Source organism: Centruroides sculpturatus, unplaced genomic scaffold, assembly GCF_000671375.1.
Source record: "Centruroides sculpturatus isolate CEXI.00-Female unplaced genomic scaffold, Cexi_2.0 scaffold652, whole genome shotgun sequence".
Classification (NCBI taxonomy): Eukaryota; Metazoa; Arthropoda; class Arachnida; order Scorpiones; family Buthidae; genus Centruroides; species Centruroides sculpturatus.
The window spans coordinates 18,032-35,528 of record NW_019384803.1 but is presented as its reverse complement, the minus strand read 5'-3'; the positions used below and the strand labels follow the sequence as shown (position 1 = coordinate 35,528).

General features: G+C 38.6%; 1 protein-coding gene and 1 pseudogene across 1 annotated transcript; both read left to right on the top strand.

The window, feature by feature from the left end:
* The first annotated feature begins 94 nt into the window (after nt 1–94).
* Nucleotides 95–2,070, top strand: LOC111629588 (annotated as a pseudogene).
* Nucleotides 2,071–12,272: 10,202 nt separating this feature from the next.
* On the top strand, nt 12,273–13,190 carry LOC111629587. The gene has a single exon (XM_023373493.1). The coding sequence runs from the start codon at nt 12,273–12,275 to the stop codon at nt 13,188–13,190; it is 918 nt and encodes a 305-aa protein (XP_023229261.1).
* The last annotated feature ends 4,307 nt before the right edge of the window (nt 13,191–17,497 follow it).

Here is a 17,497-nt window from a genome sequence, read left to right as displayed (position 1 = left end):
TGTATGTAAAATTTTCGTTCATGTCGGAAAATCACCTTTTTGTGGTGTGTGCTCACTGATTGGGTGAGGGTTGTAAACGTAGTAATGACGTAGTATGTATCAGGGAGACGGTATAAAAGGGGTGGTTTGCCTGAAGAGTGGACTTTTTTCGTCTCAACCTTGGATTCTAGAAGTTCTGACGGGTCGTTTCGCTGGATCATCTTTGCTACGAGAAAAGGAGAAAGAATGAACTGCTGAGGAGGCTAACTAAAATCCAACTCCATCCACGTGGACATTGTGAGGTTCGACTGAATAGAGGTTCCTAAAGGAAGAGAACATCAACACGAACAATTGTAAGGTGATATTTCTTGTGTTATGTCGGGGATAAAGCAAACCCTCGTGGTATGTAATTAGAACAGATCTTGTATATGTTTCGCGGTTGGAATTGTTCGGTTCAATTCGGCTAGAGTATTTAACCTGAACTGTAAGAGACCGTGATAGTGTAATCGTCACAGAATAAACACGCTTGTTTTCTTTGTTTAACAATTTTGTCATTGTGAAGTCCTTATTCTCCGTTGTCGTACCCAACCCTAATACCTAGTATACCCAGGTATACTGGGGATAAAACAGGAGCGATTGATGGGACTCATATTAAAGACAGTCCACCAAAAAACATGCAGTTGATTACTATAACTACAAAAGCTTTTATAGTGTTGTACTGCTGGCATTATGTGATGCAAAATACAAGTTCACCTATGTCAATGTTGGTGCACCTGGGAGGAATAACGACTCCCACGTGTTTCAAAACAGTGGAATCTATCAATCATTCAATGTGTTCACTTTGTATAGTGAACTGAGTAAAAGTTATAATGGGGTTAATGTACCTCTACTTTTATTAGATGACTCAGCATTTCCACTTATGCCTATCTTAGTGAAGCCATTTCCCGACAGTGCTGATTTGCCCAATGAGAAAAAGCAATTCAACTACCATTTGTCTCAAGCCAGAAGAGTGGTGGAAAATGCATTTGGTCGTCTAAAGGCACGGTTCAGATTCCTCAGCAGAAGATTAGAACTAAACCTAAATAATGTATCATTCCTAATTCGGGCTTGTTGCATTCTACATAACATATGTGAAGAACTAAATGATAACATACATGATGATTGATTAAATGAGCTGCAACATGAGACTACTGTCAATTCTGCTCCCACAGTAGTAGGGGAATATGATCACTCAGCACAAGAAATTAGAAATGCACTTGTCATGTACTTTAACAACTAAGATAAGATTTATTTACTTACACAAACCAAGAATGAATAATTCAGATTTTATTTCATGTCATTAATCAACAATAAACACATTTTGTAAAAAAAAATGATTGAGTTTGGAAACAATAAAAAGATGTGTAATGAATACAATGTTGTTGTAAATCATAAATGTAAAATTATTCCATACATTGCAAACCCTCTGTAACAGGGAAATTATTCTCATTTGTTAATAAAGATTGATGATGATAATAAACACATTTTGTTTAGTTGTTCTTATTTACAAGAGCAGCAATTAATTTAAATTATTAAATTATTTTTGTAAATTTAAACTCTGGCGAAAGAGGTCATTTTGATCTTTTAAGAAAGTTAATATTTGGTTATCGACCTCTCTGGTTTCCTCATGCTGTCTTTGAACAAGTTGTGATAGTTCAGCAACATGGCTAGTTTTCTGCTTTTTATTTCGATGCCTGCTTTCTTCAAACCTCTTTGTTGGAGCACTCTGTGAATATGAGGTGCTTGCAGTAGGTGATGGTGTACTTAGGTCTAGTACAGGTTCTTCAGATTCGGAAACAGCATATGCAGCCTCTGCAGTACCTGTAATATTGTAAATAAGTTTGTAAATAAGAGATAAGAGCATATTAAGTACAAAAAACAGTTACAATTACAATGCTGGGTATATCGTCCTGAAATACGCAAATAAGGTTGCACGGTTTAAAACACCTAGCTAGCATCAAGTTCAACAATTCTGTACATTCATGTCAGTATGACAGTTTTTTAAATTTTTAATTAATTTTTTTCTATACTATAGTAGCTCTGACTTGTGAGCTATAAAACAGTTAAACTGAATGTGNCAAGGCTCTATTTTGAGTGTGACTCTGTTCCTAATTAAAATTAATAGCATAGCTAACTGTCTTCCTCCTAGTGTGAAACACTCTTTGTATGTGGATGACTTTCAGATCTCCTGCCAGTCTAGCAACATGAGTTTCATCGAGAGACAACTGCAATCCTCCCTAAATCGTACAGACCGTTGGTCCAAGACTAATGGTTTTACTTTTAACACAGAGAAGACCTTGTGCATCCACTTTTGCCGAAGGCATGGTTTGCACCTGGATCCGGAAATTTACGTAAATGGGGTAAAAATTCCAAATGTGAACGAAGCAAAATTTTTGGGCATTTTGTTCGACCATAAACTGACATTTTTGCCGCACTTGCGCAACCTGAAGAGTAGATGTCTAAAATCTCTAAACCTTTTAAAGGTACTGTGCTGCTCATCCTGGGGAGCAGACAAATGTTCTATGCTCAGGCTTTATAGGGCCCTTGTCCGCTCTAAGCTGGACTACGGATGTGTTGTATATGGCTCTGCGAGGGAATCTACTCTTCGGTTGCTGGATCCAATTCACCATCAAGCATTACGTTTTTGCACTGGTGCCTTCTGCACCTATCCTGTTCAAAGCCTGTATGTGGATTCTTATGAGCCTCCACTATTTCTTAGGAGAGAACAGTTGTCTCTTTTTTATTATATAAAACAAAATTCTGTTACTAAACCTTCAGTTGATTGTACAGTATTAGATACTCAGCTGAAAAGGTTATTTGAAGCTCGCCCAAGCAGTGTCCCTTCATTCGCCATAAGAATGGAGAATGTGAGCTGCACGATTGACATTAACACAAGCAACATCTCACATGTTGAGGTTAATAGTATCCCACCCTGGTCAACCCTAGCGATAGATGTTGATCTAAGCTTAAAGCAGTTTCCAAAAGAAACCACGCCAGACTATGTCTATAGACAGCACTTCGCAGAAATTAAATATGGTGACAGGAATTTAATTCCTATATACACTGATGGATCTAAATCGGATAATTATGTTGGCCTAGCCTTTGTTTGCCAAAATGAAATTGTGGCAGAACAAATAGCACCGAATTCATCTATCTTTTCTGCGGAGTTGCGGGCTATTTATTTAGCCCTAAAGTATATAAATAGGAAAGGTCATCGTTGCTGCGTGATTCACACTGACTCAGTTAGTGCACTTCAGGCTTTGATCTCACCAGAACCTAGTTACCACTCCATAGTGACTAAAATTCATAAACTGTTTTGCCATCTTCTTGCAAGGAATTTCTTTGTAAAATTTTGTTGGGTCCCAGGCCATGTAGGTATAAAAGGGAACGAAGAAGCTGACACAGCTGCAAAGTCAGCAAGCCCTCCACAGCATACAATGCGTATCGAAGGAGGTGACTTGAAGCTAGTGGTTAAAAAACGACTAGCAGAGAGATGGCAAATTATGTGGAATGCACAAATTCACAATAAACTATATGAGATCAAACCTTTAGTAGAAAATTGGACACATAATAGGCAGTATAATAGGAGATCTGAGGTTGTCCTTACTCGTTTGAGAATTGGTCACACTCAACTGACTCATGAATACCTTTTGAAGGGAAATGACGAACCAGTATGTCAGTACTGCAACTGTACTGTAAGTGTTAAACACATATTTTGCAACTGTGTTGCTTATGATCAGAGTCGTAAACAGCATTTCGGAAATGCAAGCTTTAGAGACATTTTGGGCCAGAGGTTAAATCTGGATAATATAATGGACTTTCTGAAAGTCATTAATATATATAGAGAAATATGATTATTAATTTATTGTAAAGTTTTATTTACTTTGTGTTACATATTTAAATTATTGTATATATTTTTTGTTGTTTATCAATTTATTTTTTGTTATTGTTTATTTATTCATATATCTATTTATTATATTTTAGATTTTATATTTATATTACCATTGGCTTTTTTAATGGTTAAACTGTTATGTATTGTTCATGTGTATATATGTGTTATTTGTATTTATATTACCAATCGTACCATGTGTCGTGGCGCAGTATAGCCTGCATGGCTTTTGTGCCAATAAAAATTAACCAACCAACCAACCAACCAATTTAGTAAACCTTGAAACATCTGTACGCGAAGCGTTTGTTAGACGACAGCACTTAGTGTCTGTATTTTTTGATATAGAGAAGGCCTACGATCGCTGCTGGCGATATGGAATACTTTGTGATCTGCACAAATTTGGATTGTGTGGTAATTTGCCAGCTTTTATAAAAAACTTTCTGCAGAATCGAAGATTCCAAGTCAGGATGGGCAACACTTTATCTAGACCTTTCACGCAAGAAGAAGGTGTCCCTTAAGGCTCTATTTTGAGTGTGACTCTGTTCTTAATCAAAATCAACAGCATAGCTAACTGTCTTCCTCCTAGTGTAAAGCACTCTTTGTACGTGGATGATTTTCAATCTCCTGCCAGTCTAGTAATATGAGTTTCATTGAGAGACAACTGCAAACCTCCCTAAATCGCATAGACAACTGGTCCAAGACCAATGGTTTTACTTTTAATATAGAGAAGACCTCGTGCATCCACTTTTGCCGAAGGCGTGGTATGCACCTGGATCCGGAAATTTACCTAAACGGGGATAAAATTCCAATGGTGAATGAGGCTAAGTTTTTGGGTGTTCATTTCGACCAAAAACTGACATTTTTGCCACACTTGCGCAACCTGAAGAGTAGATGTTTAAAATCTTTAAACCTTTTAAAGGAACTATGCTGCTCATCCTGGGGAGCAGACAAAGTTTCGATGCTCAGGATTTATAGGGCCCTTGTCCGCTCTAAGCTGGACTATGGTTGCATTGTTTATGGCTCTGCGCGAGAATCTACTGTTCGGATGCTGGATTTAATCCACCATCAAGCTTTGCGTTTGTGCACTGGTGCATTTCGAACTTCCCCTGTACAAAGTTTGTATGTGGATGCTCATGAGCCTTCACTATCTCTCAGGAGAGAACAGTTGTCTCTTTTTTATTATATTAAACAAAAATCTCAGAAAAAACTTACATCTGATTGTCCAGATACTCAGCTGAAAAGATTATTTGCTGCTCGGACGAGTTGTGCCCCTACATTCCACATTAGAATGGAGAATGTAAGCAGCACAATTTACCTAGACACAAGCAATATCTCACATGTTGAGGTTAATAGTATTCCATTTTGGTGAATTCCACTGATTGATGTTGATTTAAGCTTAAAGCAGTTTCCTAAAGAAACCACGCCAGACTACGTCTATAGACAGCACTTTGCAGAAATTCAGCATCGTAACAGGAATTCAATTCCTATATACATCAATGGATCTAAATCGGATAACTATGTTGGCTTAGCTTTCGTTTGCCAGGATGAAATTCTGGCACAACAAATAGCACTGAATTCTTCCATCTTTTCTGCGGAGTTGCAGGCTATTTATTTAGCCTCAAAGTATATAAACAGGAAAGGTCATCGTTGCTGCGTGATTTATACTGACTCAGTTAGTGCACTTCAGGCTTTGATCTCGTATGAACGTAGTTAGCACTCCATAGTTATTAAAATTCAAAAACTAATTTGTCATCTCACTACGAGAAATTTTTTTGTGAAGTTCTGTTGGGTCCCACGCCACGTGGGTATAAGAGGTAATGAAGAAGCTGATACAGCCACTAAGTCAGCAAGTCCTTCTCAGCATACAATGCGTATTGAAGGAGGTGATTTGAAGCTAGTCGTTAAAAAACGACTAGCAGAGAGATGGCAAAATATGTGGAATGCACAAACCTACAATAAACTATACGAGATCAAACCTTTAGTAGAAAATTGGACACACAATAGGCAGTATGATAGGAGATGTGAGGTTGTTCTTACCCGTTTGAGAATTGGGCACACTCGACTGACTCATCAATACCTTTTGAAGGGAGATGACGAACCAGTATGTCAGCACTGCAAGTGTACTGTAAGTGTTAAACACATATTTTGCAACTGTGTTGCTTTTGATCAGAGTCGTAGACAGCATTTCGGAAATGCAAGCTTTAGAGAGATTTTGGGCCAGAGGCCAAATCTGGACAATATAGTGGACTTTCTGAAGGTCATTAATATGTATACAGAAATTTGATTATTGATTTATTGTACAGTCTTATTTACTTTTTTACCTATTTAAATTATCGTATATATTTTTGTTGTTTATTTACTTATATTACCATTGGCTGTTGAATGGTTAAACTGTTATACTTTACTTATTTGTTTGTTTGTTTTTTTTTTATTTTTATTTATATTTTTTATTTGCTGTTGTTTTTATGTGTATATATATGTTATTCTATTTATTGCTCATCTGAAATTATACCATGTGTCATGGCGCAGTATAGCCTGTATTGCTTTTGTGCCAATAAAAGTCAACCAACCAACCAACCAATTTTTTCACCTGCAAACTCTTTCAATATTTATATAAGCATATATACATATTATTTTGCTTATTCACATAAGTGTAACACATATTATCTTGTGTATCATTATTCTCCTCAGAAGAGTTACACATCTTATCTTGCGTGTTGTGCACTTCCTGTTTAGCATTCCGCTAATTTTATGTATATAGATTTATACATAATTTATTAGTTGTTATATTTTTTTCAATTTTATTTTATTTTATGTATTTACTATTTCTTTACCTGTATACTTTCATCATTTATAACAGTGTATCTTCTAAATATTGTGTATTATTATTATTTTGTAATGTGTATAACTGGTAATGCTTATGCGGGGCCGGTTGGTACTTTTTATGTACAATATTAAAATGAATGAATGAATGAATGAATGGTAGGTGTACTCTCTTCTGTTTGGGAAGAGGTGGCGCCATATGTCGGTCAAATCATGCCTTGCTTTTAGTTGCTTGAATCTTTTCTTCTCTGGCTCATTTGAAGTTGAGCCAATTCTGTCCTGTTCCGATTCTACGAAGTTGTAATCTTCCCCTATGTTTATCTCAAAAGGGACGTCCAGTAGCTGTTCCAGTTTAGGAAGGAATTTTAATCGAGTTATTCACTGGGAGATACACCGATATAATATGCATTACCTCGCTACAGCAAGCCACATCACACATAGATATACACCCTTCGTTATTGTTGGAGGTGTGCATGATCTCAAGATTCTTTTTAAATAAAATAACCACCCGTCTACTACTTTTAGTGTCTCCATTCGACCAGACAGAGCTAAAATGATTGTCGATTTTATTTCTAAACACGGTGGCATTCCAGTTGTTGCCAAGTCTAGTATCTTGCAATAGAGCCATGTCTATGTTGTTCTGCAACAGATACTGTACTAAAAGGTCCTGTTTGTTGTGAACGTTGAGCTCGTTTACATTAACCGTTATGATGCATAGCTTGCTTCGCATCTTGGGTAAACAATCATAACCTCTTGTTTGTTATTAACCGTTGTGTGGACGTTTTCGGTTATCCCTGAAAGAGTACCGTCCGATGTTATTAAATTTTCGCATTTTATTTTTTCTTGGTTTGTTGTGTTTAAGATTTCGAATTTATTCGTAGTTACGACAATGTCTGCCATGTCACAACTATTTTGAGTGTCTAGTATAAGCCTGACTTCATTATATTTAATCGATGGAGTAGCCTTAATTTTCCTCCTTCACTTTTTCCTCTGTTTGTCAGGAGGGCTTTCGGGCGATGACTCACTTCCGGACGAATTTTGTCTCTCGTCAGTGCTTAGTGGTTTCCTGTTAAATTCTTCTTTGTTGTTTTGTTTGACTAGAGACGACACCGCGGGCTTCGTCATTGCTGATAACGTTGGCATTGTCTCCTCCCCTGCTGCCTTATTGTTTTCTGGCTCTTTGTCTACCTCACCACACCACTTGCTTTCGACCGTTGTTACCGAAGCATACGTTTTTCCAATACACTTTTCGATTGTATGACCAAATTTTTTACATGTTTCGCACTTTTTTGCGATACAGTTTCTTCTGATATGACAAAATTGTTTGCATCGATAACATAGTAGTAGTCTGCCCACGATGACAACCGATCCAGTCATACCTTTCACCCTTATAAAATACGGCAATTCTTCGGTACTGATTCCCTGTTTTAGTCCTAACCATACTCGCCTTTTGTTCGTAAGGACATGTTCTAACTCAGGCACCGACGATTTTAAAAATTTGCACTTTAAAATTCTTTTGTAATTTATAAAGTGTCTATAAACCAGATCATGTGATAATACTGGCGGTAGCCAATGTATATTAATAACCACTTCACGGTTTTCTATAGGAATAATTCGACATTTCCTACCTTTTACTTGTATTTATCTCAGATTCAGTAGGGCACTTGCGCTACTTTCTGTTTTCATTCCTATGGGTGCGTTTACTTTTTGCTAGCTTAAGCTTGCTGAGCTGACACCTAGCGCTGTCTGACGTCATACTAGCACGCTGGTAAAAGTATACACAGCAATGGCGGCTTCCAGTTTAGTATCAGCGGCTGTAGCTATAATTTCTCAACTGCAGTCGTTAGATTCTGAGTCTGAAGACGATGATCTGTTGTTAGAATGTGCAATATCTGCAGTAGAAGCTGAGGCGAATTCATCCAGTGGCGAGAATAGCAAGTCAGTTGAGAAAGTAAAAGGGTATGTTGAGTACACCGTGCCAAGTTACCGATTGAAGGATTTTCAAGAACATTTTCGATTTAACAGAACAACTGTGGACATTTTAATGTCAAAATTAGTGCCCTTACTTAACAAACAGAATTCAAGAGGACGATGTCCATTGACAGTGGAGAAAAAAATATTGTGCAGTCTCTACTTGTTATCGAATCAAGCTCCGTTCAGGTAAAGTACAGATCTATATCGTTAATTGAGATTCATGTTAATAATATGAATTGTGGTTAAAATTAACAAAATGCATATATTTTTTTGAATTAAAAGAAAACTATAAAGAATTCTTAAATGAAACTTTAAACATAACTTATTTATACTGTAAAATAGAATTTAACAATTTTTAACATCATAAATTTTGTAAATTCTTGATCTTTTTGTGTCAATTAAATATAACCACACCAAATTTTTATATTTTAAAGGTAAATTTATACATACAGAAGCTAAAAATGGTACAACTAAGATTAAATACTCTGTTTGCATTAAATTACAGTTTGTCCCTCTTAATTTCTTCTCCAATAGGTAATAAATTACTTTAAGACTTCTTGATAATTTTTAGATGTTTTTCTATCAGTTAAAATCCCTAAATTTGATAAACCATTAAATCCAAAGCAGCCCCATACCATAACAGAACCACCACCTTATTGACTTCTGAAAAACTGCATGCATCTTTCCTAATACCATGCCAGTAATTAGACCATACAAATTAAATTTCTTTTCATTACTGTAAAGGACTGAGAGCTATCAGTCATTCCACAGCATGTGACCTTTGGTCTACTGCATTCTTTCCAATTTTGTTACTGATGATTTTTTTTATCAAGGCATCAAATTTCACATGTGGAGCTGCTGAAATTCTTTGATGAATAGTGCTTTTCGATGTTTTTTATCCACTTTCACACAAAATTTGACAATATAATTTATTCTGTTGTGATGCAAGATGCACAGTTCTATCACTACCACTTTGACATATGATTTTGGGCTTTCCTGATCAATGTTTAGAAGGTATTAGTGATGTTTTTCCAAAATTTTATAAATTCCAGGAGTAAATCTGTTCATTTAAACTGCAATTTCCTTGAAACTACAGCCTTCTGCTTTTAATTTCCATATTCATGTAATTTCTTCCATACTAAAATCTTTTCCATGTGGAATTTTGGAAAGTTTTGATTCAGTATTTAAATTACTACTTGACAACAAAGTAAAAGTGCTGTGTGATGCCATTTATTTTTATAATTATAAGTTTCTTATGCTTCAAATTTTGCAATTTTGTTTTATTATCTATACTTTTGGGAAACCAAAAAATATATTTTTGTTGTTAAATTATTAATATTATGATTAATTTTGAAATTTTCAAAAATCTGTAAAATAATTTGCATATACAAATGAAATCATTTCTCTTAAATTCCTAACCTAACCTAAGTGTGGCTATAATTAATTAACAGACTGTATAATGCTGTTAATATATTGCATTATATACAAATAATCAATATATATGTATATACAATACTATGTAGCAACTTAACACGCATTTTCATTTTCAGGTTAGCTGCGGATCAGTTTAATGTATGCAGACGAACGGCTTGGAAAATACTGCATGAATTTTCGTCTGCACTTTTGGACTTAAATAAAAGAGAAGGCATACTTTCTTGGCCAAACCAAGAGAAGGCATTTAAAACAAGCGAATATTATATGAAAAAGTTTGGTTTTCCTGGAGTGATTGGAGTTGTAGATGGTAAACATATAGCTATTAAAGCCCCCCATCTGTGGATATATCTACATCATTAGATTCGTCTCAACGAGTGCTTATGTTTGATGTCCTGTTTTTCCGGATTGGTGCAGCGGATCAAAAGTTGTAACGTCCGGAAGTTCCAACTTTTCCGGCCGCCATTTCCAGGCGCTTTCCACCAGTAAGTCGTTGCCCAATATGTCTTTCTACTTGGCTTTTAACCCTTTTTTCTCCGCCGTCGTCGGTTTTCCGCTCCGGCATTTCGTTTCCTTCTTATTGCGATCGTTGGTTGTATATGGTTCGGGCCGCCGCGCAGGCTTCTCGGGCCACTGAATCCTCCTATAATCGGGTGCTACTGTTACTGCTATAGCATCTATTCATGCTGTAATTCTCGTGTACTTTGGATTATTAGTTTCTGTATTTCAAGCGATCTTAAATCTGCTTTAAACAAAGGAGGTAAAGGTCATTGACCTACCACATGGCCGGGGTCAGCTTCCTTACTGACCCTAATTCGGTGGCGTTCGGGCCAGTTTTCTCGGGCTACGCTTGGTGTATTCAGGTGTGTCATATATCATTCTTCTCGGAAATTTACCGCGAATTTTTGTATTGGAGGACACTCCTCGTGGTGTACTCTTTTTACTTCTCTATTGAACTGGTGACTCCATAAGGACTATTTCTACGACATGGCGGTCTACTTGGACACTCCGGAGAAGGATCTTCTGGAGATAGTCTCCGCTAGCCTGGACACTATTATGGAGGCTATTCCAGCAAATTCACACGGGTCGGTAACGACTAAGAAGCAGAAAAGTGTGCATCAAGCAGCTATGGACATGCACGCAGCTGCCAACAGCCTGTTCGGTATTGTCTTAGCACTGAGATCTAGAAACACGGAAGGAAGGGTAAGTTATGCCGAGGTGTTAAAGAGGGGGAAATCATACAAGAGTCAAGCAACCGCTTTAATATCAGAAACAATTTCAGGAGAAACCCACCAAAGCAATCCTAAGGAACTAATACTTGAACCAATGGAATCAGATACAGGGGAGACAATAAGCCCAGAAGAAGAAATGAGTACTATAATGGAGAAAATAAATCCAACAGAATTGAACGTAGGGGTTAAAAATGTACAGAACATGTCAAGAGGAGGGCTGAAGTTCAAAGTCAAAACAAATCAAGATCTGACAAACTTAAAGGAAGCACTTGAACAAATCCCGGAAGTAAACGAAAAAGTTAAAATAACAACTCCAAGAAGAAGGAACCTCGAAGTAATAATACTCAATGTCCCAAAAGAAGAAAGAAAGTCAGAACTAAAACGGAAAATATACGAGCAGAACAGCGAAATAAGGGAGAAATATACACTAGAAGCATTTAAACAAAACACTGAAATAACCCATGTGGTTAAATCAAGGAAGGGAGAAGCTCATAAGCACGCCATAATGGCAGTGCAACCAGTGATCAGAAATACACTAATAAATATGGGGCAAGTAAGCTATGAATGGGGATCTTTTGCGGTGGATGAATATATACCAGTTCTGAGATACTATAAATGCACGGGATTTGGGCATATGGCCAAAAATTGTGATAAAAAAACAAGGTGCAGCCACTGCACAAAGAGGCATAAATATAAAGATTGCCCCTTAAAAGATGAAGAACCAACCTGTACTCACTGTACAAAAGCCAACAAAAAACTACAAGAGGGGCAAAAATATAAAATGGATCATAATGCCTACTCATCCAACTGCCCCATATTAAAAAGTTACAAAAGATTACTGGTAAGACAAACAAGTTATGAATAATACTACCCGGAGAATCCTTTTTGGCAAACTGAATATAATAATGGCCAACAATCACTTTAAAATACTTCAGATAAATGCCCAAAAATCCCAGGCGGCATCTTCTCTGGTGATTAAGACCGCAAACGATCTGGAAGCGGACATAATTTTAATTCAAGAACCGTACACTAAAAACAATGCAATTATATGCTTTGGCCAATGGCAGGTTCTTTACAAGGGCAAAGGTGAAGAAAGACCAAAAAGTGGCGTAATAATACGCAATAAAAATATAAATGCAGCTCTAATACCAGACTTGAGCTTGACAAAAATAACCACAGTGGGCATACAGAATGGACCTATTGAGTTCGTAATCTGTATTTACTTCTCACCGTACGAAGAGGACAAGAGTTGCGTAAATGAATTGGGGAGCATTTTCCAAGCCTTACAATTCAAGAAGCTATTAGTAGCTGGAGATGCCAATGCAAAATCCCCTATCTGGCACCATGAGGAGGAGGACGAAAGAGGAAGGCTAATTAAAGACATTCTAAATGAATACGACCTTACATCCATGAATACATCGAAACTTCCCACCTTCTTTAATGGTAGGGCACAGGGCTGGACAGACATCTGTCTGGCACCCACGGAACTAAGCAACATAATCATAAATTGCGAAACCATTCTTAAGGACTCTGTTAGCGATCACCGCTATATCCTCACAACGCTAAACTACAACCATCCACAACTGGATCTTGGGACTAACAAATACCAGAAGAGGACGAACTGGGACCAATTCCGATCCCTCTTCGCAAGTAACTGGAGAAGATATAACTTCGTACCTCTTATTGATCCCTGCTCAATTGATAATTATGTACAACACCTCACAGATTCTATCAACTCTGCCAATATCCTCTCCTCCACCCTGAAACCCAGTAATACCTACCGTACTCACTGGTGGACGGACAGACTAGAAAACAAAAAATGAACAGTAAGAATCCTAAGGAAACGATGGATGAGAGAGCAAAACTTAGAGGCAAAGGAGCGAAGGAAAGAGGAATATAGCGAGGCCCATAAAAACTATAAGGTGGAGATTAACAAAACAAGGACAAAAGCGTGGCGCACCTACTGTGGTAAACCATTCAAGGACCCATGGGGCGACCCGTTTAAAATAGCATTAAAAAAAATAAAAAAGCTTTCATCCCGAACATCATCTCAGGCATGACACAGAATGATTACAATATTGATGAAAATATAAAGAAACTTTTAAACTATCATTTTCCTAACGACAATACAGACAACGAGGAACAAAACAATATACGCAAAGAAATTGAATCAACATATAAAGGCAAACAGGATAAGTGGTTCACATTCCAGGAAATTAACATTGCAATCCATTCCTTAGCCAGCAAGAAATCTCCAGGGATTGACGGTATTATGGCCGAGACTATCAAGCAGGCCTACTTAGAGATACCAATTGCATTTGTAATCATATTTAATGGCTGTCTGAGGACAGGCTATTTCCCCCGGAAATGGAAGATTGCTAATGTTGTGTTTATCCCAAAGGCAGAGTACCCTGCTTCCATGCAGGATTACCGTCCCATATGCCTACTGCTGGTAATAGGCAAGGTTTTGGACGGTCTTCTCATCAAACGTATAAACTGGCACCTAGCCACTAACAATCAAATGAACAAAAACCAGTACGGCTTTCGCCCTGGGGGTTCCACAATAAAGGCAATAAGGAAAGTAACAGAATTTGTAGAGGAAGCGTGGGAAAAGGATCAGCATGCTCTACTAGTGAGCATTGATTATAAAAAGGCCTTCGACAACTTATGGTGGCCATCGGTCAAATACAGGCTGAGGAAGACTGGTTGTCCGGAAAATATTTCTAACTTAACAGAAAGCTATCTGGCCGAAAGGAAAGTATGATACATTAATGGGGGAATGAATATTATCAAAGGAGTAAACAGAGGGTGCCCACAAGGCTCACGGAGCGGTCCGGGCTTGTGGAACCTGGCCTTTGACGACCTTCTTTATTCCTTGCAGGGTGACAACTCCTTCCAGCTGCAAGCTTTTGCAGATGATACCCTCCTCATGGTGAGGCATCAAAACTGCAATGTTCTCGAGCAGAAGGGCAACCAAATATTAGAAAAATCCATGAATGGAACGTACGGAATAAACTTCCTGTTAACTTTGAAAAGTGCGAGGCACTAGTCTGCACTAAAAGGTCCAAAAGGAAACAGCTGCAACGGCCTCTCGGCATTTATCTGGAAAGTCACAAGATTAAGATTACCCAGAATCTTATGTACTTGGGGGTCATTATGGACCCAACCCTAAATTGGGGAAGCCATATTGAGACGATATGCCAGAAAGTTAAGAAGAAAACAAACATGCTGTACCAGATCTCCAGGAATACTTGGGGTATTAGTGCCAAACACTCCTCCTTGATTTATAAGGGTGCCATTGAGCCGGCACTGCTCTATGCGGCCCAGATCTGGGGGAAAAGGGCAAACATAGTGCATAACAAAAGAAAACTGCTTTCAGCGCAGAGTGGCTCCGCAATAAGGATCTGTAGAGCATACAGAACGGCCCCAAATGACGCCCTATTGGTCCTAGCTAACCTCATGCCAATACATATTAAAATTAGGGGACTATATTGGACCTGGAACCTATTCACCATCAAGCTGGACAACACCAGCAACGAAGACATCCAACAATTAATCAATAAAGCCAACTACCCAATTGAAAGCTTAGAAATAATAAATGAGATTAAAAACCACGGCATAGACAACTATAATGCAGACTTGGAAAATTCCTGCCATCCAAATTCAAACTCGTCTGCGCGGCATATAAATTCTCGTGCGCGGCAACAATTTGAGCAGTGTGCGATCGCGCAGCTTAGAGGGAACATTGGTTAAGACTTCGGTTTACCGCTCTGACATCGATTCAGGCTGTTGAAGAACCCAGGGCGGTCTGTGAAGTCCCATGTCATACAGTCCTACAGCCCACATCGTGGATCTTGAGAAACCAAAAATGGGTATAAAGATTAAGATCTTTAATGATCTTAAGTAAGAGTTAGCAATACTATGAGCGAGATGTGTGCGCAGATAATTTCTTACCACACTAAATTTAACAGAAAAATTCATCACAAAACGATTATTGATTCTAATGTCTGAAATTTACTTAATCCATGCAAGATGTGTGATTACCAGAGCCCCTTCGGCCGCCAATTTAAAGTGTTTTAATCTTTAAAATTGGCGTTTCCACTTCCCGGGACGAGGACCCAGGGGTTGGATTTGTGGGAAGCGTGTGTTTGGGTTGTTTCATTGTGTGGAATTACACAGAACGTGGCGCTTGACATGTAAATGCGTGAGTGCGAGAATTCGAGTAAAGGTTAAACGGTGTATATCTTCGTGTACAGTGATGTTATATCCGTGCGTGTACGTGTGTGTGTGTGATCCAAGAACATCTTTGGCATGTCTAAAAACAGAAAAACAGTAAATTACGATACGAGAATAAGATGTGTTAAAAAATGAAACTAAAGAATTCTTACCATCGGAGATTTTGGAAAGCATTCACTTGTACGATAAATGGCCACTTCGTCCTCTTTGTGGTAAAGTTGGGGAGGGAGATCCTTCTCCCTCCCAAATAAATGTTCCTACAAAACACAAAGACAGTGAGAAAAGGAGTTGATTCATTTATTATCTAAGGTCAACATCATTACCTTTATCAGATAGTCTTTCTTCCCAAACAGTGTCATGAGGACAGCGAAGGACCTGACCTAGCCTAGCCTAATCTAACCTAACCGGAAGCTCAATTCTCGTAACAGCTGTTTGGGAAGAAAGGTCGGCCGAATATCGCGTCCGGTGAAGAAATGTGTGAAGTCCGGGTGGTCACAATCGGAAATCAAATCCGTTGTTGTCGATCGAGTGTCACGTTCAGGAGACAAGTCCGTGAGAACATCCAGGTAAGAGAAGGCCACGTCTGAGTAAAGAGGTCATGTCCGGGTGAAAAGTGTCGAATCCGGTCAGAATGTCACATCCGGGTGAAAAGGACGAGTTGGGGAAAATCGAAGAGGATCATTGCCTAGGCCGAGGGAAACGCAGCCACCCGCAGCAACAAAACCGCGGTTTCTCGACTTCAGTGGCACTCTCCTCTGATGCTTCCCCATTCTGACTTCGGAAAGACGATGGCGACGAGCTCGCAAGCGCGTACAGAGAGGCAGACCACGCGAAAGTAAAAAGTGACGTCGAACTCCAAGAGAACTCGTCACTCTCTACGTCTTCCACAACATGACTTGTTGCTGGCTGATCCCTGATGACATTGACCAAGTGGAATGGACTCAGAACTCTCCCGCCTCCGGGAGAGTCGCACGCCACACGCACTGGGGGAAGGTTGTCACCACCCTCTGCCTCTCGCTCGACGGTCTCCAACGACACCAAACTAATCGATTCGACAGAGACATAGCCGAGCCCACGGTCCTCGAACCTCTCATCGGAGCCGTCCGAGGAACCCCCTCCCTCTGGCGCCACCGCATTCTTCCGTCGGAACCTCCGGCGAAACCACTCCAACATCTTCATTCTGAAAAAAAAAGAAAATTTGCAATTAGTCGATTAAAACAAAAGCTTAAATTAATGTCTAAATTCTTCCAAAAAAAGCAAAATGCTCACCGCAGCTGCCTTTTTAAATCTAAAAGATTCGAATCCCACCATTGAACGATGTGCCGAGATGTCTTCTGGGACCGATTAACGCAGAAAAAGTTCAAAATTATACTCACGACGAATCGGAATTCGGATAGTTCGCGTTAGATCCTACCGGAAATTGCTAGAACGTCCCAACTGTATTTGCAGTAGAGACGATCGACCCAAAACGAAGAAACTCTCTTACGTGTAATTTGTATTTGTACGACAGTAAATTAAAGACGTAGCCATAAGGAAAAGGCACTCGAGCCCGAGTCGTAACGAGTGTTTCGTTCTAGACTAATTTACCCTAACGTGTACGTCACATAAACGCAACGACGGCATTTAAAAGAGTTTTGTGCAAAGAAATTGCGAATGAGTTGACCAAAACACAAGACAAACGTATGAAGAAGTGAAACGTGCCCATTCGGGACACTTAAATGTTACGTAAGTGTGGAAGATCGACTGCACTCAGATCACCTTGTGGAAATAGACAAAGAGCCTTAGGAAAAGAATTCTTTGTGTCCAGCCTGTATAGATAATTGTTAAGTGTATAAGTATTAGATGTGTTTGCAGACAATTTAATTCCATTGAAACTAATACATAAATTGCATGG